Here is a 23,457-nt window from a genome sequence, read left to right as displayed (position 1 = left end):
AGATGCTTGCAGATATTGGCCAATTTTTCAAAACATCCACTAATGTTGGATGCCCTACCTCAGACCCTTAGGGTATGTCTACACAAGGAGTGCTTTGCTGATCTAGCTATACCTGTGTACTAGCCCGGCAAATCGCTCCTAGTGTGAACGCAGCTTAATACTGGCAAAACTGAGCTTTTACCAATATAGCTTAGTTTGTTTGAGAGTGAAGGGATGGGGGTGGGGGGCTGGAATAAGCTATAATGGCAGAAGATCAGTTTTGCCAGTATAGGGCTTTTGCCAACACAGCTCTGTCAGGGGTCACACCTCATCATATTCCTGACCAACATAGCTAGGCCAGCAGAAGTTTGTTGTGTGGAGCTAAGGCCTGATTTTCAGAGGTGCTGCGTACCCACAGCTATCATTGCCTTCAACAGAAGCTGTCTCCTTTGGTCCAAAAGAGAAGATCCAAACACACCAGGACCACCCGAGTGAGAAAATGGGTGAGTTGGAGCAACGTCTAGATATAACAAGTTTTAGGGGAGAAAGGGACTGCTGTATGAGAGAGGCGATACAACATTTCTCTCTATATATTGTATATAGATGTATTTCATAGGTTTGGAGTGTAGTAAGCACATAGAGCCAAATTAAGCATTGGTGTACACACTGAAGGCAGTGGACTAACAGCTGTTTACACCAGGATTAAATTTGGTTCAGAGACCTACAGCAGTAAGAGACAATCTGGATGGAAAGAGTCAGGCCTGATCCTGCTTGGAAGTCCATAGCTAATTTCACATTATCTCTGTACTTGGACCAACTAAGAACATCTGAGAACGGATATGGTGTGCATCTATGCCTGGTCAGAAACTCTGGATGTTTTGTGTTGAAAATATGCTATGGGTACTTCAAAAACTGTTGCAGCCATCACATTAACTATCCGCTGCAAAATCCTTAATGACATATGGAGGCTCTGCTGCAGCCTTCCTGCTGAGCCATATGAGAAACACCAGGAAGTTATCCGCAAATGTCAGGTTATCCCAGGCACATTAGAAGTCGCTATTGAGAAAAGATAGCTCAGTGGGTTGAGCATTGGCCTGCTAAACCCAGGGTTGTGAGTTCAATCCTTGAGGGGGCCATTAGGGAACTGGGGTAAAAATCTGCCTGGGGATTGGTCCTGCTTTGAGCAGGGGGTTGGACTAGATGACCTCCTGAGGTCCCTTCCAACCCTGATATTCTCTGATTCTGAACTTTGAGGACAGGGTTCACCTGCAAACCAGATACAAGAGGGGAGGTTTTCAAAAGCACCTAAGGGAATTAGGAGCACAAGTCTCACTGACAGTCAGTGGAACTTGTGCTCTTAAGCCCCTCAGGCGATTTTGAAAATCTCCCCCAGGACTAATAGGGGGAAATACTGAAAAACTCAAACACAATGATTAGGCCCTTTGACATCAATTCATGTACATGGAATAGTTGGTACATGATCAAGTGCTGCATAAAGCCCATTGTGTTGGGCCTGCACCAAAATACTTATTCCTCTTTTGAAACTTACTAAGCTATTTATTTTAATGATACTTGGTGGAAGTGAGTGCCACAGGCTAATTATATAATGTTTTGTATGTTGCACAACTATTCCATATTACAATTTTTATGTTGGTTTCCTTTGAGTCCCGTCAGATGTCTGTTTTTCCTTATATTCTGGGGAAGAGTAAGCATGAACACCCACATGATTTTGATCCTCATCTCTGCTCAAATGTGAAGCTTGAAAACTTCGTTTTGTTATCGTTTCTTTGAGCATAAAGAGAAATTTTATAAGTACCATAAAGTACTACTTTATAAGATCTTCAAAAACAGATGTACAGAGCCATCCTGAATTCCCTCCAGCAGAGGTGGGAATTCACCCCACTGGCCACTTTTAAAGCATTTAAAGCTTACTTTAGTTTAAAATAGCATCTTTCAGTATTTATAAAGCAGGGAATCCAAGATGTTAGTTGTGATGTGGCAATTGAAGTTTTCACCTTGCTGTTAAAAGTGATCATACTGCTTGATTAATCCAAGCCATATTTATACATTTTTCTTATAAAGGAAATTTAAATTTGGATTGCCCACGTCAGACTTAATGCCCCACTTTCTATTCCAGTGCACATTTTTCTATGTCAAGGATGGTTTAATAGTAGGGAACAGCTGAGATCAGGGAGGGTGGCAGGATGGAGCCAGGTGACACTTTAAACTGTTACTGCATATTACTGCTGGCCATTTAAAGCATCTTATACTCAACTGTAAAAAAAAAAAATCAGATGTGTATAAATATGAATTCAGCCAAATGGTCAATTTGTATATTAACTGATTATAATTCAGAGAATCGTTAAGTTAATTCTCAGTACAATACTTTGCTCAGTTTAAAGATACTGTTGGTAAAAACAAACATGTAACAAACACATTAAATAAAAATGCAAATATCTAAAATATCCAGTAACTCAGATTGTGATTACTATATCATTTTCACTTGATAAGCTGGCTCCACTTCTTAAGTGCTATATCAAATAATTTGCATGTAAATGTTTTACTTTATAGCCTATATGCATCAGATTGTTGCTGGTTCATTAGTATCGGTGAAAGTTTCACTAAATCATTAATCAAAACAAAACAATCTCCCTATGGCAATGTGCAGCTAAGTACTACCTGTAACTTCAGTGGCATAACCCAAGTTAAAGTTCCTCCCTCCTTCTGGGATCTTCCCTCACCCCAGGTAAAATCCTGAGGAACAACCCACAGCAGAACTTGTCAAGACATACACAGCACAGTAGTAGGTCTGCAGGTACAGAAACTTTGAATCACGACCTGGCCATCCGGATATAGCTTTATATTATCTTCAGATTTCAGAGTGGTAGCTGTGTTAGTATGTATCAGCAAAAACAACGAAGAGTACTTGTGGCACCTTAGAAACCAACAAATTTATTTGGGCATAAGCTTTCATGGCCTAAAACGCACTTTAGCCCACGAAAGCTTATGCCCAAATAAATTTGTTAGTCTCTAAGGTCCTACAAGTACACCTCGTTGTTTTTATTATATTCATAGTGTCAGACAAACTTTTTAAGAAATCAAGAGAAATATGGCACACAAATTTAAGATGTGTTTATGCAAATCATGTTTCCTTGTATATACTAGTAGTTTGTGGAACTTTTGTTTACTATATTTTGTTGCAGTTCTGAACAGCATCTGCTATGTAACATTTCTTGTACTATTTTACCATCTTTTACTTACTACCGTACAAAGCAGCAAGTGAAGAGAGCATTGTTACAATTGTATTTTCAGAATAATTTCCTGTATATCTCTATTTTAAATATGCAATTATACATATGCACATACATGTCCAAAATATATCTAGGATCAAGCCTGTTGCTCTACTCATGAGAGTAATTTCATTGACTTTAATAGATCTTTATGTGTGAGTAAAGCAAGCAGGATTTTAACTAGTTTATGTATGTGACACTCTAGCACTCCTTTTAAAAACATTTTGAATACAATTGTGCTGTCGGACTGAGAGCCTGTATGCCAAGACTTGAAAGATTATTTTTAAAAAATGTGAATGAATTTCATGAATATCAAAATGAGGGGCCAATAGCTAGAACATGGATAGGTGTAAACTTCCCACACACAGCTCTGTCAACAAACTTTAATTTTGAACTGTAACAATCCTGCTAGTCCAGTCTAGAGCTTCTTTTGAGCAGACATTGTCAATCAAGACGCATCGTGCAGTTGTTTGGTAATACATTGCACAAAAAAGGACACTAAAATGAGATCAATGTGCACATTGTCATTTGTGATCTAAGATAGGATCGTTTGCACCCAGATTTTCAGGATCAAAAGATTTATATATAGCAAGTCTTAGCATGGAGAAAATTACTTAAGCAAAATTAATATCATTTTAAAATATGAGTTTCCAGTGGAAGTGCAGAAAGATCCTTGATAACATCAGCTTGACCAGTGATGCTGTAATACGTACTATATGCAATTGGAGTCCCTAAACTTGTTGAGGTCTGGGAATTGCTTTCTCTAAGGCCTGGTCTACACTGGGGGGGGGGGGGGGGGGCAAAGGGGGATTAATCTAAGTTACGCAACTTCAGCTATCTGAATAACGTAGCTGAAGTCGATGTACTTAGATAAACTTACCGCCGTGTCTTCACTACGGTGAGTCGACTGCTGCTGCTCCCCCGTCGACTCCGCCTGCGCCTCTCACCGAGCTGGAGTACAGGAGTCGATGGGAGAGCGCTCAGGGATCGATTTATCGCATCTAGACTAGACGCGATAAATCGATCCCTGCTGGATCGATCACTGCCCGCCGATCCGGCCGGTAGTGAAGACATACCCTTAGTGGTCATGGCCACAAGATGCCTAAAGGGAGCAGGGAAACTTGGGGAGGAAGTGGCACCACAGCCCTTTGCCATTTCTTCCCCTGCACCTGTCATCAGTGCTGGCATGCATTTTATAATTATACGTCCCAGTTTCCTTTAAAAACAATCATACTTGGGCTCTTTAATAGAGTATGTATTAAGCTGAGATACAACTTCTTGCTTCTTCAATACACTTCTTCAGGTGAGGAGAAAAGATTTGATTTGACAAATTAATTTAACCATCTAATTTTTAAAATAATCAAATACCTTAAACCCAACTTATCTAGTCCTTTTATATCAGAAGGGGTATTTTTCTTACCTTCAAAGTCCACATCCCCTACTAATTTGGTTTTCCCGGTCAGAGGATCGTGGATATGGTTGATGCCTACGTCAATCACAACTGCGCCTTCTTTAACCATATCAGCTGTAATCAACTTTGGAATACCTGAAATCATCAAGAAATATTTGATTAACACAGCCAGATACAGAACTAAGTAATCTGCTCTTAATTATAGAAAAGGCAGGAAAAAATTGGGTTTATTTTTTCAGCATCTTTGTCATAGTTCTGATACACAGAAAACACTATGGTTTTAACTACATTTTGAGGGTCAGAAACAAAGTTGATGTCAAGAGGCTGTGTCTACAGTGCGCAAATAATTTCAATTAGGCTATGTAAGATCCTATTTCTACAGCACATCATTGGATTCTTTGATTTTTCATATATTTAATTGTTAAATACTTGACATTCCAACCATTTACCTGAACAGTGTAAAAAACTGTTTACGTAACATTGCTGACACAAATTTTACTATTCTAGAAGCAGATAAAATATTGCAACTGTTCAACATCTACATGCAGCCACTAGGAGATCTAGCAAGACATTGTGGACTCAAGATACGCAGGTGACATACAACTCTATCTTTCACTACATATGAAAACACCACTGTCACCAAGCTAACCCAGTACTTGACTGAGATCAGTTCATGGATGAAAAACAACTGCTTGAGGTTGAACCTGAGCAAGTGGAGGTTACGCTGCTGGCAGAAGTAAACGCAGAGAAGCTTGTAGCTAGGAAACAGTCTCCTTTGATTGAAGATACACACCCACAATTGGTTAGTCAGTCCACATTTTAGGAGTGCTCTAGGATTCCTTGCTGATGCTAAGCAACTCCATAATAACACTAATAAATAATTCTACTACCTATGGCTAGTTAGGAGATTGCATCCCATCCTGATGGATGATGACCTGGCCTCAGTAAAACATACTTTCATCAACTTCTAGCTGGACTATAGCAGTGCAGTTAACCTGAGCGTGAAGCCCTCAGCAACTGAGAAATTCCAATCTAACTCAAGTGCACGGTGCATGTCTTCAACCAGCCACCACTAATAAAAACAACTTAATACACATAAAAAGGAACACTCACATAATTCCCCTCAGCTCACAGAGAAGATGGGAGAAAGAGAAAACCACACATGACAGATGATAGTTACATCACTTAAAACACTATACTGGAAGATACCACGGTGATGAATGTGGTATAAGAACCAGAATAGAATGGAAAGTTATCTCAGTATTTGCAGTTTTAGCTAAATTTCCTTATAATCATGAGAGGAAATAACTAGAATTCTGCAAATACCAAGGTTGTTATCCAAAGTAATTGGTAAGTATAAGGGTGACCTCTTTGTAGACACACATTCATCCTAATCTTACTCCCATTGAAGACAACAGCAAAACTCTTTTGATGTCAATGGGAGCAGGAATGGTCCACAAAGACTTTCCTCTTTGCAAGGATCCTCATCGGAAGGGGCTTGATTTTAACACCCAGGCTTGTGCAGAGAGATGACTGCTCTAATCTGGCCTCCAGGCTCTGCTAAAAATCCAACATAAGCTCTTTGAACCATTTCAACACTTCTCTTTGATGCAGAGAAAAGCCCTACCTCTCACGAACAGAATTTTAGTGCCATCTTTTTGAACTGTGTTCCAATAGTTAAATAAACTTTATAGCATTTTATATTTTTAATGTAACTTATTGCTATGGCTTTAAGACAATCACAACAGATCTGACTAGATATCAGCTCACTTCTGGCTAGGCAAATAGTTAATTAACAGTTCCCTCAACTGTTAAGACAAATACTATATGACACTAAACCATTATGTGCTATTGAGGAATAAAGTATCGAAATACTTGTACATTACCTACGTATTATATTTTACATGATCTAATCAGAACAACACTCAAACCACTCAAAGCCATTTCCACATTTTCTTACCTATTACATTACAGAACCCCCCGCTTTTTAAATGAGAAGACATTCCATCTTTAAAATAAAATACAGTCTTGCTTCATGAGTTATGGGGACACCTTCACTCACTTGACGCTGCCACTCTTTAGTAATATGGTCATTCTAATACTCTAAAACGGAACATCTGCAGTACCCCTCAGAGATATATATTGCAATAGGTTTCTCCTCTCCCACTAGCTGGGTCACAGGCAGGAATGGTTTGAGAGAGCTGTGGGGGGCAGGAGAATAGAAAGCAAAAGTGAGTGTTTCTGGATGCAAGCAGTTTTAGGGGAGAAAGGGACTGCTGTATGAGAGAGGTGATGCAACATTTCTCTCTATATATTGTATATAGATGAGCTTGAGAAGTGTTGAGAGAGGCAAATTTTCTAATATACTTTCCAATAATGTTGAGAGGTGCTGGCCTATGTCTATTTCATCAAACTGTTGCACAATAAACTGGAAGTTGTACTGGTAATAGGACAACTCCACAATTTTATGGGGGAAATTATCTGAGTGGCATAGGGATAAAGGCATACTCTACAACTCTTATTAAAGCTAACAGGAGTTGCACAGCTAAATCCTTTATAAAAAGGTTTAAGAACATGCCCCATTAATAGAGTAATACTTAAACTAAATAAAAAAATCACCCTCCCCCACAACACAATTAATAAAGTTATTTAATTCTGCCTCAGCGCAGAGGGCTGGACTAGATTCAGACCCTACATTTCTAGGATTCTGTGATTTACCAAAGCCTCCTTTGTATATCAACTGCTAGGAGATCACCGTCTCCTAACATGCTTTACTTCGAATATGTGGGAAATTCTTAAATGCGTAGGTTTTGCAGAAAAAGCTAATTATCTATTTTTTCAAAATCACAATTTAGGCAGAGCCCTTCTCTGCGAGAAATCTGAAATAAGAACACTTGAGGAACTGAATAAACCACTGGCTTGATAAAATGCAGGCTTCAAAAACTAACAGTTAAAATGAAGATAGAGGATTGCATCATGAGTAGCATTTATTGCAGAAAAGGAGTCAAACTGGGGGCCAGCCTGCAAGTGGGCCTTCTATAGATGTATAAGCTTTCGTGGACTACAGCATCCGAAGAAGTGGGCTGTAGTCCACGAAAGCTTATGCTCTAATAAATTTGTTAGTCTCTAAGGTGCCACAAGTACTCCTGTTCTTCTTTCTATAGATGTGTTAGGGCACACACAAGGAGCCGCCTCCTGCTGGCACTTCCCACATACAGGCCTGTCACAACTGCGGCCCCGCCACAAATGGGGCGGGGAGGAAATAGGTTCATGCCCTGAACTCCCTTCGTCCTAGCAGCCGAGCAAGCCAGGCACATCAGTGAGAATATTGCACCATCCCAGAGAAAGATGCAGTCTGCACAGTTCCTGTGAACTCAGGGAAACTTAAAGGGATTATGCCTTCCTTAGGCACTATCTCTCCCTGAGCTTCCACTGGGGCTGTGCAACTCCACGCCACACCCAATACAGGGCTGTGTGTACTTTGCACAATCTAGCCCAGATAGATCTCGTATTGTGCAATGAGTGTTGTATTGTGTTCCTCTAACACAGGGGTTCTCAAACTGGGGGTTGGGACCACTCAGGGGGTCGTGAGGTTATTATGTGGGGGGTCGCGAGCAGTCAGCCTCCACCCCAAACCCAGCTTTGCCTCCAGCATTTATAATGGTGTTATATATTAAAAAGTGTTTTTAATTTATAAGTGTGGGGGGGTCACACTCAGAGGCTTGCTATGTGAAAGGGGTCACCAGTACAAACGTTTGAGAATCACTGTTCTAACAAGTGACATGAAGAAAAAGTGTAAGGAACAGGTATTGCTGAATTGGTACTGAACGCAGTTTAACTACAAGCATAGCCAACAACTAACTCTGTTCAGAAGCTGTGATTAAACCCTGACAGTAAGTTCTGATGAACTACTAAGAAGCATTTATCTACACAGACATGCTAAAGAAAATGATTCCACATCCTTTATTATTTTCCACTTACAATTTGTGAATTCTGGTTAAGTGCATAGTCTAGTAATCACCATGTAGGAGATCTGAGCTCAAGACCCGAGCTTGTTTTCTTGCTCCTAAGCTGGCATGTGAAGAAGTGCATTTAGCCTGTCAGGGAAAGCAGCACCTCACTTCATACTTGAACAGAAATGATAAGCCTCAGAGTAAACCATCCCCATCCCTATTCCTCTGGAAGGCAGTTAGCAAGGCTTGGAGTGTGGAGGAGTGATGGGAGAGGCGAAATGACACAAATTCTGTGTACTGCAAGAGGGGCTCGAATGACCACTGTGAAAAAAAAATAATAGAAGAACTGCATAGACATTGGCCAAACTTGTTTCTAATGTTGTTAGGATGTATATTAAAAATGCCATTAAAGCAACATTTGCCATCCAAAGTTGGAACTCTGATTAGTTCTTTATTTAGTAAAGAAAGGCCAAATCAAAACACAAGTATTTCTGTCTACATATCTCCAGTAATATCAAACCACTGAACTTTCCAGTTACTAATTATAGAAAATCCATTCTTTCAACAGCCCATTCTTCCATTTACCTCTTTATTCGGCAATTGTACAAAACAAGGATGAACAATACATACATAATACCAAAACAATCGCATTTAATTTGCCAAGACTGCCCTTAATTCTAATAGCAAAAGAAAGACACTATTGTTACCCGAGCATGGCCTGCAGCTGATTTAAGGAAACCCTACTGTCAGAAGCAGAATGACTCACCGTTTTTGTACAGTACAGAAAATGTTTTAGTTTATATAATTATACCTGTATACGCTGTGCACTGACTGGTTTCCATTCCTGAGTTCATCCTTAAGCTTCCCTAAGGGGAAGGTGTCATACCTGATGAGAAACTAGTTTATGAATCTGCAAATATGAAGGGCAAGAACTGAGGGCCAAATCTCTTTCCTTACTCAAAACAAGCAGACCTCAGCAAGCATGAGCACAACCCACTTAGTTACCACATTTAACACAGCTAATTGCCCCACAGTTGTAGAAACCAAGCACCTGGTGAGTTTTTAATATTTGCCACTTTAGTATTAAGGACACTTGGCATTACCTGCAGCTACTATTATAAGGTCAGCGAGTTGGGTATGCATCTTCAGCTGTTCTTTTGGAGTATATCTGTGAGTAATTGTCACTGTAGCATCACCTGTAATATACAATAGTCACAATGAATTGTCATTTATAAAACTCCCACACGGTATTTATTAACAGGCGGAAATGATTCAGTAGATTTTGGTATATGAAGAACACACATTCGATCAAATAAATTCCTGTCTTATGATCTGACACATCATCAGATATATTTCTTTGTTATGATCCAACACACTTTTTCAGCATATGCAGAATGCGATTGCTTGCCTTCCCACACGTACAAAGAAGTGCAACCGCATTACTCCCATCCTTCAAAAGCATAACTCAGTGCAGTTGTTTAACAGTGTGGACTAAATTCCTTCCTGGGTTAACATCACTGAGTTTCATGGAATTACATGGGAATGAATCTGGCCTCATGAATCTATCTTACTAAATGTGATATGAGTATAGCATTATAAGACCCCTTCACTTATCACAACCTAAAACACTGGATGTAAGGGGACTATGTTTATAACTTTCTCCTCATATGCCCTTGGCCATTCATCTCTCTCCTGTGTACACCTCTCCTGCCATTCTGTGGCACAAATTCTGAGGGAGACTACGGACTTCTCTATGTCTACAACCTGAGGCAACAGCAGAGTTACCTTCACATCTCTGCATTTCCCGCAGGTCAGAGTTTAGTTTTCAATGTATGTTTTGGAGAAGTTTGAATATACAAAAAGGGCAACGAGTGGTAATTAATGTTAACTGGAGCAGATTCATTCTTATTGATATTTCCCCTCAGATTTGGAAACGGTTCATCATGCAGGAAAGAGACATCTATGGCTCTGCCTCCGTTCTATCCACAACAGAGCTTGGATTGCATGGGGATTCATGGGAGCTACGACAGCAATATGGAAGTCTACCACCAAGGATTTTCTGCTTACAAAGCTCTGCCAGTGGCTAGCATTAGTTTCACGTTGGGGGCCAGCACATGGAATATCACTGTTGATTGCAGTGGCCCTAGCAGATTTCAGAGAGGAGAGGATTTCTTTAAGAAACATACATGCCCCAAACAATTAACAACACTGTCACTATTTGTGTATCTGGTAAAATTCCTATTAGACAGACTTGAGAATGCCTGTCACTGTGCCCACTTAGGGGAAGAAATTAGCCAGACCAAATTATATGGTATTATCAAGTGACGTATCTTGGCTGTCCTATGCCTTCTTCTCCTAAACCCCAGGAGAAGCGCAAAAATAGCTCATCTCACACTGCTCAGACACACATTATTCCATTAATATGGATGCCAAAAAAAGTAGAAAGGAAAATGTCTCCCAAATCTCCATTTCTGCTTTTCTTTCATTGCAGATGCAGAAAAGTCTTGTTCCACCATCTCCAGTTACTTGCTGTTAAACAAAGAGCTGATCACTCATCTGTGCCAGAGACCATAGGAAGAGTTTTCATGCATGGCAAATGGAGGCCTACAGTCTTTTGGGCAAACTCAGAAGCTCTGGAGACCTGCCCTTGCATAGGTGTATGTATTTAGGCAAGGACAGTTCTTCGGTGGTGCCTAACACTAGATATGAAAAATCGTACAATTGTGGGGTACCTGAGAGTAGCCCATCATGCAAATCAAGGAGGTTTGTGAGCATGGGGACCAAGCTTCCTTGTTGTCTTCCAAAAGCAAGGAGGAGATAATTGGGAAAGCAATGAAGGTAACAATCAGCAAAGGAGACTCTTCCCAGGCCCTGAGCTTGATACCAGCTCTCTTTCTCTTTGCTATCTTCCCTGCATATCCTGAACCCGTTTCACCCCATGTTTTTCACCCTCCATCCATCTCAGGTCCCTTGGCACACTGTCTCCTCTTAAAATTTTACATTACAATTTTCACTATTTCAGTCCCTGCCATCTGCTCTGACACCTCAGGCACACCTATTATTGACCAAATCTGCACCTCATCTCATTGCTACACTTTTCTTCCTATACCTTCAAACTGTGCCCTCACTGGATTCTTTGTTCTTCTTCCCTATCCATCCTTCATGTATCCACCCTACTGTGAAGGTCACTCCCTCTTCCAGCATATGCCTGTACTTTATGTGCTCTCCCACAAGAGAAATGAATCATGAATACTACAGTAATTGGCAGCAGGGAGACACCCTGAGTGTGGGAACAGCTTCATTGAATCAGTGGACCAGCGGAGGTTACATTGAGAGAATTTAAAAAGCTGTTGCAAAACCCACCTATCTGTTAAAGCTTATCCATAACCAATGTTAAAAACAAACCAGGAAAAAATGAAACCAAATAAGCTAAAGGAAACAAACAGGCATAGACTCAGAGACTGGAAAGGGTGAATCACCTACAAAGTACCCTCTGGACATCAGCATGCAGATCTAACTGTTCAGCTCTGAGGCTCTTTGTTGATGGGGTCCCTGGGGGAAAAAAACCTGGATGGTTGGCTGGCTGAAACACAATTCTAAGTGACAGGAGATAGACAGAAACGGTGATAAGGGGTCAAAGGGAGGGCAGCAACTTTCCGTACTCAAATTCAGGCTCTAAGGATGAAGAGCCTGGCTGCAGCTGACTCTGGATGTTAGCTGGACTATTCTTCTATAATCTCTTAGCTAATAGGTCTGCTGTGACAGCAACACCCCCAATCATTCTTGCCAAGAATCCTATAGGCCTTGAGGTTACTTAAGGCTACATTTTCCTCCCTTAGCATCTTAGGGATCAATAAATGAAAGGAAATGTACAAACCAGGTACTGTGGAAACAGAAAGGAGATGTTATTCTTTCTGGAAATCTGCTCTCATATCTTTCAACTTACTGATTATCATTGACACAAAAAAAATTAATGAGGGAGCAATTCCACTGGTTGTTTAGATGGCAAAAGTTTATCTTCTTCGAGGATCTCTCTCTCACATAAGTGAATGGATACTTTAGCTAACCTGCTTGCATATTGAGATGCTTATATGAAATGAACCTCTTTTATAGTTAATTTATTTTTTCCACCCAAATTGCAGAAGAACCAGATCTCCTCTTAGGAAATGAATGCTATGGGTTCATTGATATAAATAATAGGCTCCAGATTGTCTGCATTGATCCATTATTGTTGAGATTTCAGGAGAGAGCACTGAATGCCTCACATTGCCAGAACAATCTAGACTCTGGAAAACAGCCTGAGGTGTAGATGCTATCCTGAATGGAAGAGCTTTATGCTGGTACTAATCATTCCATGTTACCAAGTGCAGGAATTGATAATGGTGTGGAGCTACTGGAATGTGTAACACAACTCCTCCAAGCATAAGTAATGCCCCAGCTGAGCTGCCGCCGCCACTGAGCTCAAATTTCTTGTAAAAAACAAAAGAATTCAGCTATTTTACATCCTTGCTTGGTATCCTTAAACTTCAAATGAACTGTGAAGAACAAGGTAGCATGCCTACCTTCCAGTTCTGGGCTAAAACTGCAATACCAGAGATGCAGTGCTGTAGACCTGCCCTCTTTTCTGGACTGATGGGAAGATCAAAAGGGACAAAGCCACAGAGGAGGAAATGTCCATGAGGCAGCAATTAGAAACTGATGTTATCAGTTTCCATTCCCTTAGGGAAAAGAGTCAAGGGAGGGGAAATATAGACCCTGACATTATGGAATCCAGAGCCAAGAAACACAGATGTGTATCTAATAGGGGATCTCTGAAAAAAGAGCCACCTTTGCAACAGTAAATATGGGTACAGTTCTCATTAAGATTTTAGAAAGGAAGACTTTTATAAAGCTGAAAAGCCCTTCCACACCAACTTTCATCAAAGAAACTTCCTCTGAGGAGAGGAAATGCCAGCTTGTTTAGAAAAAAAAATACCTTTCCTTCATGCACATAATCACACAGCCTTTTGAGCTATTATATTGCTGGCCAGAGATTCTGCAATGTCAAGAGTAGGCTGGAAACTTAATCAGCTTCTTAGGATGAACATTACAGGCTTTCCCTAGAACTTCTGAGTAAGGATTTGTCCTTAGGCAATCCCTAAAGCCAAAGAACTACCAGCTGCATTGAAGAATGGGCTTCACATCCACACCAGTTATCACGGGACTTGTATGAACCTCAGAGTAGGGAGCTTTTCTGTTTATTTTGTGGTTAGGTTAAAATACCATAAATATATTTTTTCTATACACTATTACCTCAAGAATAAACTTGGAGGAAAAGATTTTGCTGACCACGGCTTTTTGTGTGCTCCTGCTGAATCACTCCACCAGCCTGCAAATAGAGTTAGGGTTGCAGCCTGGTTTCTAGAGCAGCGGTTCTCAAACTGTGGGTCAGGACCCCAAAGGGGGTGGGACTCCATTTTAATGGGGTCACCAGGGCTGGCTCAGACTTGTTGGGGCCTGGGGCCGGGGCCAAAGCCCGAGCCCCACCGCCCAGCACCAAAGCCAAAGCCCAAGGGCTTCAGCCCTGGATGGCGGGGCTCAGGTTACAGGCCCCCTGCCTGGAGCTGAAGCCCCTGGGCTTCGGCTTTGCCCCCCCCCCCCCCCGCCCGGGACGGGGGGGCTCAGGCTTTGGACCCCTTGGAGTCATGTAATAATTTTTGTTGTCAGAAGCGGGTCGCAGTGCAATGGAGTTTGAGAACCCCTGTTCTAGAGAAGAATACGATTTCCTTTCTGAGGCCAGCATCAACTTTCCTGCCAGAGGGATCAGATAGGAAGGTGTTGCCCTGCAGGACAGAAGGACTTCTAGAAACATATCAGTATAGTTGAATCCAGCACAGGAAAAGAGCCCCATAATTGTGATATGTCTGTAAAGAATTTGTATCAATTTATCAAAACTTTTAGATATGGGGGATTCCTCATCAGGAATATCTCTGACCTCCGATACAACCTAATCCTGATCAGATAAATCTAGACAAGTTCTGTATCTCCTCTCAGCATCTAGAAAGATCCCCCCGTGTCCCCAACTTTTTCAGCTTTAAGACAAGCCTTTAAATCCATAGAAAATAATTTAATCAGATTATTGATGCCATCCAATTTAACGTTCCTCAAAGAGTCATTGTTAGAGGATTTGTATTTATTGTACTCACTGGGTTCTTAGGAGGAAGAGGAAAACCTTTTAAAGTTTCTTTTGAAGGTGTGTGGGTTTGTTTGGGGGTAGATGTCTTATTCTTAGGAGAAACTGAGGGTGACTATTTTTACTTACTTTTCACCTTTGCCCTTATTGGTGGAGGAGGGATCATTGTTGTCACAGAAAGAACCACTCAGAAGAAATACAGAATGGGACTTGGTTTAGTGAGATTTGGCAAGGAACTGAGGGCTGTTCCATCAAGAGGTCATAAATGTTTAAAGTGTGGTTCTACTCTAACCAGTGGCTGCAAAAATGACACTGTGGGATTAGATGCTTATTGGCCTTCACTGATTTCAGATACAATTCTTAATTTTATAAGTAAAAATATGCATTTTAAAAAATGTTAGACCTTTAAGCCCTCCGTGAGATCTGAAAGTCAAGCTTTTCTTCTTTTCTCCTCACTCATCATCATCAATTACCCTGAGCCAAAATGATGTGCATTGGATTCCAGATGCTCCTTAACAACAGGTTACCGTATGCAAGGTGGGGCATCATTGGTGGGATGGTCTTGGGACATCACACTGTGAGGTTTTTGATTTGTCAGGGAAGTCGGGATCAGAATGAGGGAAGAATTCTGACTAGTATCTTACTTTTTAGAAGTCAGATGGTAAGAGGTAGCTGGTTTATGAGAGTAGGTTCAAACATTGTATGATGCAAATTATAACTCTTAATGTAACCAGGAAACATACACGCATTAAAAAATGATGTATCCCATTAGATCATTTCACCACAATTAGTATATCCACTCTCGTTTATAGATTAAAACAAGGAAAAGGTATGTAAAAAATGTATGCCAAAATGCTAAATTTGAGATTTCAAATTAATAATAGAAAATCCAATGAAGGATCCCTTAGCAACTATCTCCTTGCTCTCAGAGATTACAAGAATGTTGTCCATTATCTGAGCATTGGGTAACTTGACTACAATGCAGTAAATAATACACATAGTATACATAAAAGAACTGCACTTTGTTTTATAACCAAAGATGTGAATACTGTTGCAGATTACAAACATGTAAGTATAATAGATGTTTGTAATCTGCAACAGGATTCACATCTTTGGTTATAAAACAAAGTGAAGTTATTTTGTGTATAGTATGTGTATTATAGTATGTGTAAACCGAGTGTTTTGAGGAAACCAACAAAACACTTCCCTTCCCTCTCACCTGGGCCCTGATTCACCGGGGCTGCGGCTGAGCTGAGGTTGCGGGCACCTCGTAAGTACAAAGGTGGCTCTACACTTCTTTTGCACCTCCCAAAGTAGGCTACAGCAGGGGCTGCTCTAAATGACTCCCCACAGAGCCACCTAGCACTACAGTGTGGCTGAAGTGCAGAGCTCCATTCCACTATGACAGGGGCTGTATAAGTTCTGCTGGCTATATGCCTCTAGGGAATCCCCTCCTTCTAAGATTGGGAGCTTTCCACAGAGCCATCATACAGGGGTCACAACACAGGGCAGAATCTAGCCCTTTGTGTCTGTAATTCAACCATTTTATAAAGACGGATTAAATAGGGATGGAAATCATGCCCACAAAGACAACTTTTGGATCGTCTACAAAGCTCCTATCAAGCCAAATAAGGGTTAAACTGATAGAAGCATCTTTAATTAATTCATCCTCTAATAAGTCACCCAATTCCCAAGTTACGGCCAGCTTTTGGGTTGGCAAAAACCCTGTTACACACCTACACATCCATCTTCCTTTCATTCCCGCACTTGTTTTGTTACGGATGCTTTGACTAGAAGAATAGATAATTTAGCCTATAAAAATACAAAGACACCTCTCTAGAAGTACAATACATTTGACTGGGAGGAAAGCAGCACATTTTATCTTTGCCAACCAAGAGCATGTTGGGAGTCTCAACATGGGGGGGGGGGGGAAAGAGTAGGTTGGAGGCACAAGTTGGGAGCAGATACTGTGGTTGAGTTTTATGGGGGGGGAGAGAATGTGAGGAGGAGCCAGGGGCTTGATGGTGATCTCCTTTATCAAGCTATACAACAAAGAAAATGGATTCTATTCAGTGGTGGGGTGAGGCTTTTGGCTGGGTCCGCTGCCTTGTTCCCCCTGCTTCATTTCCCCAAAGTTCGTAAATATGAAATCCTACTTCAAAGGAGAGCCAATGAAAAAGCCACTTATATGTTGAATAGTACATTATGCACAGAGACACAGGAGGAAAAGGACCTATTAGTAACAATAGTCAGAAAGTAGAGGCTTCATCCTTGACAAATAAAACAAGCAAATGAAGTCCTACAAAGTATATGCCGGGTGAACATTTAAAGACCATATAAGATAATGCTACCCTTTTAGGAGGCAATGTTGGATGACGGTCTATTGTGTACAATACAGAAATGAATATTGAGTCTATAGAGATATTCAAATTCTGGAAAGAGTACAGAACTTGACAAATTAGCTTAAGGGGCATGAAAAAGATTTCCCAATGAAGCAAGGCTCATTGAATTTAAAGATATGTTTTGAGAAAAGGTGACTGCAAAGGAAGTGTTATTATAGCTTTTAAGTACCTCTGGGGTGAAATAATGAAACAGGAAATATTTCCAGGAGGGGGTTTTCAGAAAGCTGAGTGAATACTGCAAAACAGCATTTGCAAACATTTGCTGGAATAAAAATCTATAGATGTATTTCAGTGGTAATTCATAACCCTTTCATTTGTCTTTCACAAATATTCATACAAATAACTTTCATGTGCAAGAACATTCATAGAAAGAAAAAGTCTTACAAATACCTGTGCAAATATATAGTTGCAAAGTTTTGCGACAGAAGCATTTGCATGGTCATCTGGAAACTGACTTAAACAGCTTCAATTCCTCCCCCACATATAAAAGTTTCAGACAGCCAATCATGGAACAAAAACAATAGCCCTGGGACTCAGATGTCCAGTCACACAGCATAAATAATGAATTATGGATGGTGAATAGGAGTTGCTTATAATCTGTGAGCAATCCCAGACTGAAAGATATTTGCATAAAACATTAATCAAATGAGCTTGAAAAAGAAGTTCATGCTAGCTTAAGTCTGTTGATCTAAGTAAATCTGCAAACAGACAAAGAACTAATTTACTCAAATAAACTATTTGCTACGAATACTTTACACAGTTCTGGATATCAAATGTACATGGAGGATTCATGCAATCATAGAATCATAGAATATTAGGGTTGGAAGAGACCTCAGGAGTCATCCAGTCCAATCCCCTGCCCAAAGCAGGACCAACACCAACTAAATCATCCCAGACAGGGCTTTGTCAAGCCTGGCCTTAAAAACCTCTAGGGATGGAAATTCCACCACCTCCCTAGGTAACCCATTCCAGTGCTTCACCACCCTCCTAGTGAAATAGTGTTTCCTAATATCCAACCTAGACCTCCCCCACTGCAACTTGAGTCCTTTGCTTCTTGTTCTGTCATCTGCCACCACTGAGAACAGCTGGGCTCCATCCTCTTTGGAACTCCCCTTCAGGTAGTTGAAGGTTGCTATCAAATCCTCCCTCACTCTTCTCTTCTGCAGATTAAATAACCCCAATTCCCTCAGCCTCCCCTCATAAGTCAAGTGCCCCAGCCCCCTAATCATTTTCAATGTCCTCTGCTGGAATCTCTCCAATTTGTCCACATCCCTTCTGTAGTGGGGGGACCAAAACTGGACACAATACTCCAGGTGTGGCCTCACCAGTGCCAAATCTAGGGGAATAATCACTTCCCTCAATCTGCTGGCAATGCTCCTACTAATACAGCCCATTATGCCGTTGGCCTTCTTGTCAACAAGGGCATACTGCTGATTCATATCCAGCTTCTCGTCCACTGTAATCCCCAGGTCCTTTTCTGCAGAATTGGTGCTTAGCCGGTCGGTCCCCGGCTTGTAATGGAGGACGGGATTCTTTGATCCTAAGTGCAGGACTCTGCACTTGTCCTTGTTGAACCTCATCAGATTTCTTTTGGCCCAATCCTCCAATTTGTCTAGGTCACTCTGGACCGTATCTCTACCCTCCAGTGTATCTACCACTCCCCCCATTTTAGTGTCATCTGCAAACTTGCTGAGGGTGCAATTCATTCCATCATCCAGATCATTAATAAAGATGTTGAACAAAACCGGCCTCAGGACTGATCCCGGGACACTCTGCTTGATACTCGCTACCAACTAGATCTACATCAAGTCGTTGATCACTACCCGTTAAGCCGACATTCTAGACAGCTTTCTATCCACCTTATAGTCCATTCATTCAATCCATACTTCTTTAACTTGCTGGCAAGAATACTGTGGGAGACCATATCAAAAGCTTTGCTAAAGTCAAGATATATCACATCCACCGCTTTCCCCATATCCACAGAGCCAATTATCTCATCATAGAAGGCAATCAGGTTGGTCAGCCATGACTTGCCCTTGGTGAATCCATGTTGACTGTTCCTGATCACCTTCCTCTCCTCCAAGTGCTTCAGAATGGATTCCTTGAGGACCTGCTCCATGATTTTGCCGGGGACTGAAGTGAGGCTGACCAGTCTGAAGTTCCCTGGGTTCTCTTTCTTCCCTTTTTAAAATATGGGCACTATATTTACCTTTTTCCAATCATCCGGGACCTCCCCCGATCACCACAAATTTTCAAAGATAATCGCCAATGGCTCTGTAATCACATCAGCCAACTCCCTCAGCACCCTTGGATGCATTAGATCTGGACCCATGGACTTGTGCATGTCCAGTTTTTCTAAATCGTCCTTAACCTGTTCTTTCACCACTGAAGGCTGCTCACCTCCTCCCCATACTGTGTTGCCCATTGCAGCAGTCTGGGAGCTGACCTTGTCTGTGAAGACTGAGGTAAAAAAAGCATTAAGTACTTCAGCTTTTTCTACATCATGTGGTTGCCTCCCCCATTCAGTAAGGGTCCCACACTTTCCCTGACCTTCTTCTTGTTGCTAACGTACCTGTAGAAACCCTTCTTGTTATCCTTCACATCTCTTGCTAGCTGCAACTCCAGTCGTGCTTTGGCCTTCCTGATTACACCCTTGCATGCTCGAGCAATATTTTTATACTCCTCCCTAGTCATCCGTCCAAGTTTCCACTTCTTGTAAGCTTCCTTTCTGAGTTTAAGCTCACCGAAGACTTCACTGTTAAGCCAAGCTGGTCACCTGCCATATTTGCTCTTCTTTCTGCACATTCTGCTATTCTTACTGATTTAAGGAAAAGGTTTAACATTAGTTATGGATGTAGCTGTGCAGATTTTTAATTAAATTTTAATGTAATTTAGGCTACATGTTAGGGGCCTAAAGGACAACAGTAGTAACAGGATGCGCAGGAAGCAGGAGCAAATACATTCACACGGCCGTCGCTACAAAGAAAACACTGGGAGAACTGGTTCATTTAAATACTGTATCAACAATTCTAAGCATGGGAGAACAGAGGCAAATCCTGAATACAAGTGAAGAAAACAGGTATTTAACTGGTCCGCAGAGCTAAGCTGTGAAACAGGTCATTACTAATTCCATAGCAATTTCTCTTTCTGATTATAAAACAAAAAGGTGTCTCAGATCACTAATTCTTCTGAGTCTTGGCTGGTAGAAGCCAGAAAACTGTACAGTACTTTTGCCTATCAAACGTCACTGCTCTAATTAGATCAGCATTGTAGATGGGAACTTGGAAAGTTAATCCTGCTTCCTTAAACCTCATAACTAACAATATAAGAGAATTAATTCTTCTTCCAGGGCAATGAATGGCAAAATTCCCATTGATTTTCATGAGAGCAGAATTGAGCCCACAGCTTTTCACTGACTATAATTACTACACAAACATACAGAGAAGTTCCAAACACTAACTTTCCCACAGAGGCTTCATGGAAAAAAACAACTATATGATTAGTAAGAAGCTTTCAACATTTCATTATATTAATAATACATTTTGCTACACTCCTACTAAACATGACTGAAATTAAGCAACACCCATTTTTACTTCATTTATAAATGACACTTCTGAAGTTCGAACATCAAAACAATGTTGCAATAGGGTAATATCTTATTTAAAATTAAATAGCATTTGTTATTCTTTTTACTCTGCCATTATAGCGGCATATCAGTGCCGCTATAACTAAGGAAGCATCAGTCATTCCATTATAAACCTTATTTTCAGGGGGGGAACATAAATTGAACCATAACTAAATTCCTCCAGGCTAAGAGTTAACGTTCTAGGTCTCAGATGAAAAGATACTTTGGTTTTCATTCATAAATGTTGATAAGCACAACCTAAATAATATGGTATACTACAAAAGGAGTCAGATATACATACCAATAATTTAAAAGAATATACAAAAAATTAAAAGTAATATACAAGTTTGGAAAATGAGGATGTCTCTGCATTATTTTTTTCTAAATATCATGTGTACCTCAGTTTACCTCTGTGATTTCACCCTGCCTGGCTCCACAGAATTATATCAAAGGATGCTGTTAGGGGAAAATCAATGGGAAATGAAACTATGGCAAAAATAAGGTACAGTCCAGAGAACACCACCTTGTGGAAACAATGAGGAAGCTATCAATTGGGAAATACCCTGGGCTAGACTCCAACTAGGCTGGCAAAGTTTACTCTTCCATACCTAGGATTATAGAGGATGCTAAAACCTTAAAGATGCTGGCTTAGGGAAGAAGGAGGTAGAGTTAGTTGTCAGCAGCTGCCTGGGGGGAGAAGACTCTGACAGAGACACACTAAACCACAGCAAACCGACTCTCTCTCTCAACCCAGAGATGGAGACAGCCAGGCAGAAGGGAACTTACAAAAGCTTGCAAGGAAAGATTACGGGGTAGGTAAAGACCTATGCATATAAATGTTTTTGTTGTTATCCTTTGTTGTGTGAATTATGTACATTTGGCTGAATAAACAATGCTTTCTTTTGAATAAAATATTTTTGAGTCACTTTAATCAGCAGCTGTTTCAGGCTCCCAGCGGAAAACAGTTGTCAGGTGCCAAACGCAGTTGGATCTTTTGGGTTTACATGGTTAGTAAACAGGAGACTGAAGCCCAGAGATCAAGTCTAAGAGCGGTAGGACCACAAGGTTTCACCCGAGAGGGGTGAAGGTAGCTAAACCTCTCCCCAAAGTGGTGCAAGTTGAGAGAGATTAAAAGGGATCTAAAGTGCATCTCGCCCTGTAACCGTGACAACATGACTGACAGAAGATACTATTTTAATACATTGAAAAATTAATCATTGTCAACAGTTTTAAGCTATATTGGAGCAAACAAAGTTGATTTGTTTTGGATGCATTTTCTCATTAATATAACTTAAAAACCCATCCTTATCTGAAGTCAATGGAACTATTTATGTGCTTAAAGTTAAGAACGTATAAGTACTTTGCTGAATCAGGGCCTTAGGTATATGGGGGCAAAAGGGGAGGGCCTGATCCTAAGGCCAATGGTAGCAGCGGGAATTCAGCAGACGCTCAGCACCTTTCAGGATTTGATCCTAATCAGTTGTGTAAATTAATACTTATCGCTCAGTAAGATGAAGTCCAAATTAAGGGCCATACACGAATAGTCCCATTTAAGTCAATGTAATTATTTGGGAGAGAAAGACAAACTGCATTTGTCGCATAGCTTTGAAATCAAGATGAAATGGTGGTTGTTGAGACTATTCTCGGTGATGAAATATTGTGATTGGCCCAGAAAAAACAAGGGACAAGGAAGACAGGAAGAGAAGGAGAGTTGGGATTCTGGATAGTTTGTCATACTGACACTGTGAGCTAGAAACAAACTACCATTTCTGCTTCGAGATTTGTGTTTCATAGAACCATAGAATATCAGGGACCTCAGGAGGTCATCTAGTCCAACCCCCTGCTCAAAGCAGGACCAACACCAACTAAATCATCCCAGCCAGGGCTTTGTCAAGCCAGGCCTTAAAACCTCTAAGGATAGAGATTCCACCACCTCCCTAGGTAACCCATTCCAGTGCTTCACCACCCTCCTAGTGAAATAGTGTTTCCTAATATCCAACCTAGACCTCCCCCACTGCAACTTGAGACCATTGCTTCTTGTTCTGTTTCTTAGCAAGCTTTCAGTCAGGTCCTAAGTATGGGCATGTATAAAAAATTAAGTCACTGCATATCATTTTAAACATTTCTATGGTCAACATTTCTTATAGAAAATTTAATTTAGTTTTAATCAACCCCTTCCTCAATACATTGTTAGAGACCACTGTCTAACTGCTTCAGTTGTGCTTATCATCAGATTCAGCGCAGAGGAATATCTATCTTGGGAGACTGGTTCTGTGTTTGTGTGGAATAGATTTGTTGGTGAGTAGAGAGATTTCAAATAGTTGGTTATGCACCTAAACAAGGTAAACTTAGGAACTATACATTAACAAGATTGCTAGGATGTGGTCGAAAAACGACAACTGCCTCCTGGCCAAATTGAACATGTTTATTTTAAGTAGGGATTGATGAATCTCAGAAGTGCAGAGTTTGGGCCAAATTTGGATAAGTATCCAAAAGTTCAGATTCTTATCCAAACAGTCTGAACCTCAAGAGTTTAAACAATTAAGCTGGAAATTTTGCAAGAACAAATATTTTCACGAGATTACGAGCACGGTGTTTTCTGCATGGAAACTGGAAGGAAACATT

General features: G+C 40.7%; 1 protein-coding gene across 1 annotated transcript in view; it reads right to left on the bottom strand.

Moving 5' to 3' along the window:
- MTHFD2L (methylenetetrahydrofolate dehydrogenase (NADP+ dependent) 2 like) overlaps positions 1–23,457 on the bottom strand; it is a 64,644-nt gene that overhangs the window by 5,616 nt on the left and 35,571 nt on the right. The window contains exons 6-7 of the mRNA XM_054028790.1: positions 9,737–9,829; positions 4,690–4,815 (exon numbers count right to left, since the gene is read on the bottom strand). Of these exons, the coding sequence (XP_053884765.1) occupies positions 4,690–4,815; positions 9,737–9,829 (219 nt within the window). The remainder of the gene's footprint in view (positions 1–4,689; positions 4,816–9,736; positions 9,830–23,457) is intronic.

This window comes from Malaclemys terrapin, chromosome 5 (genome assembly GCF_027887155.1).
Source record: "Malaclemys terrapin pileata isolate rMalTer1 chromosome 5, rMalTer1.hap1, whole genome shotgun sequence".
Classification (NCBI taxonomy): domain Eukaryota; kingdom Metazoa; phylum Chordata; order Testudines; family Emydidae; genus Malaclemys; species Malaclemys terrapin.
This window is presented reverse-complemented; position numbering and strand designations above follow the sequence as displayed.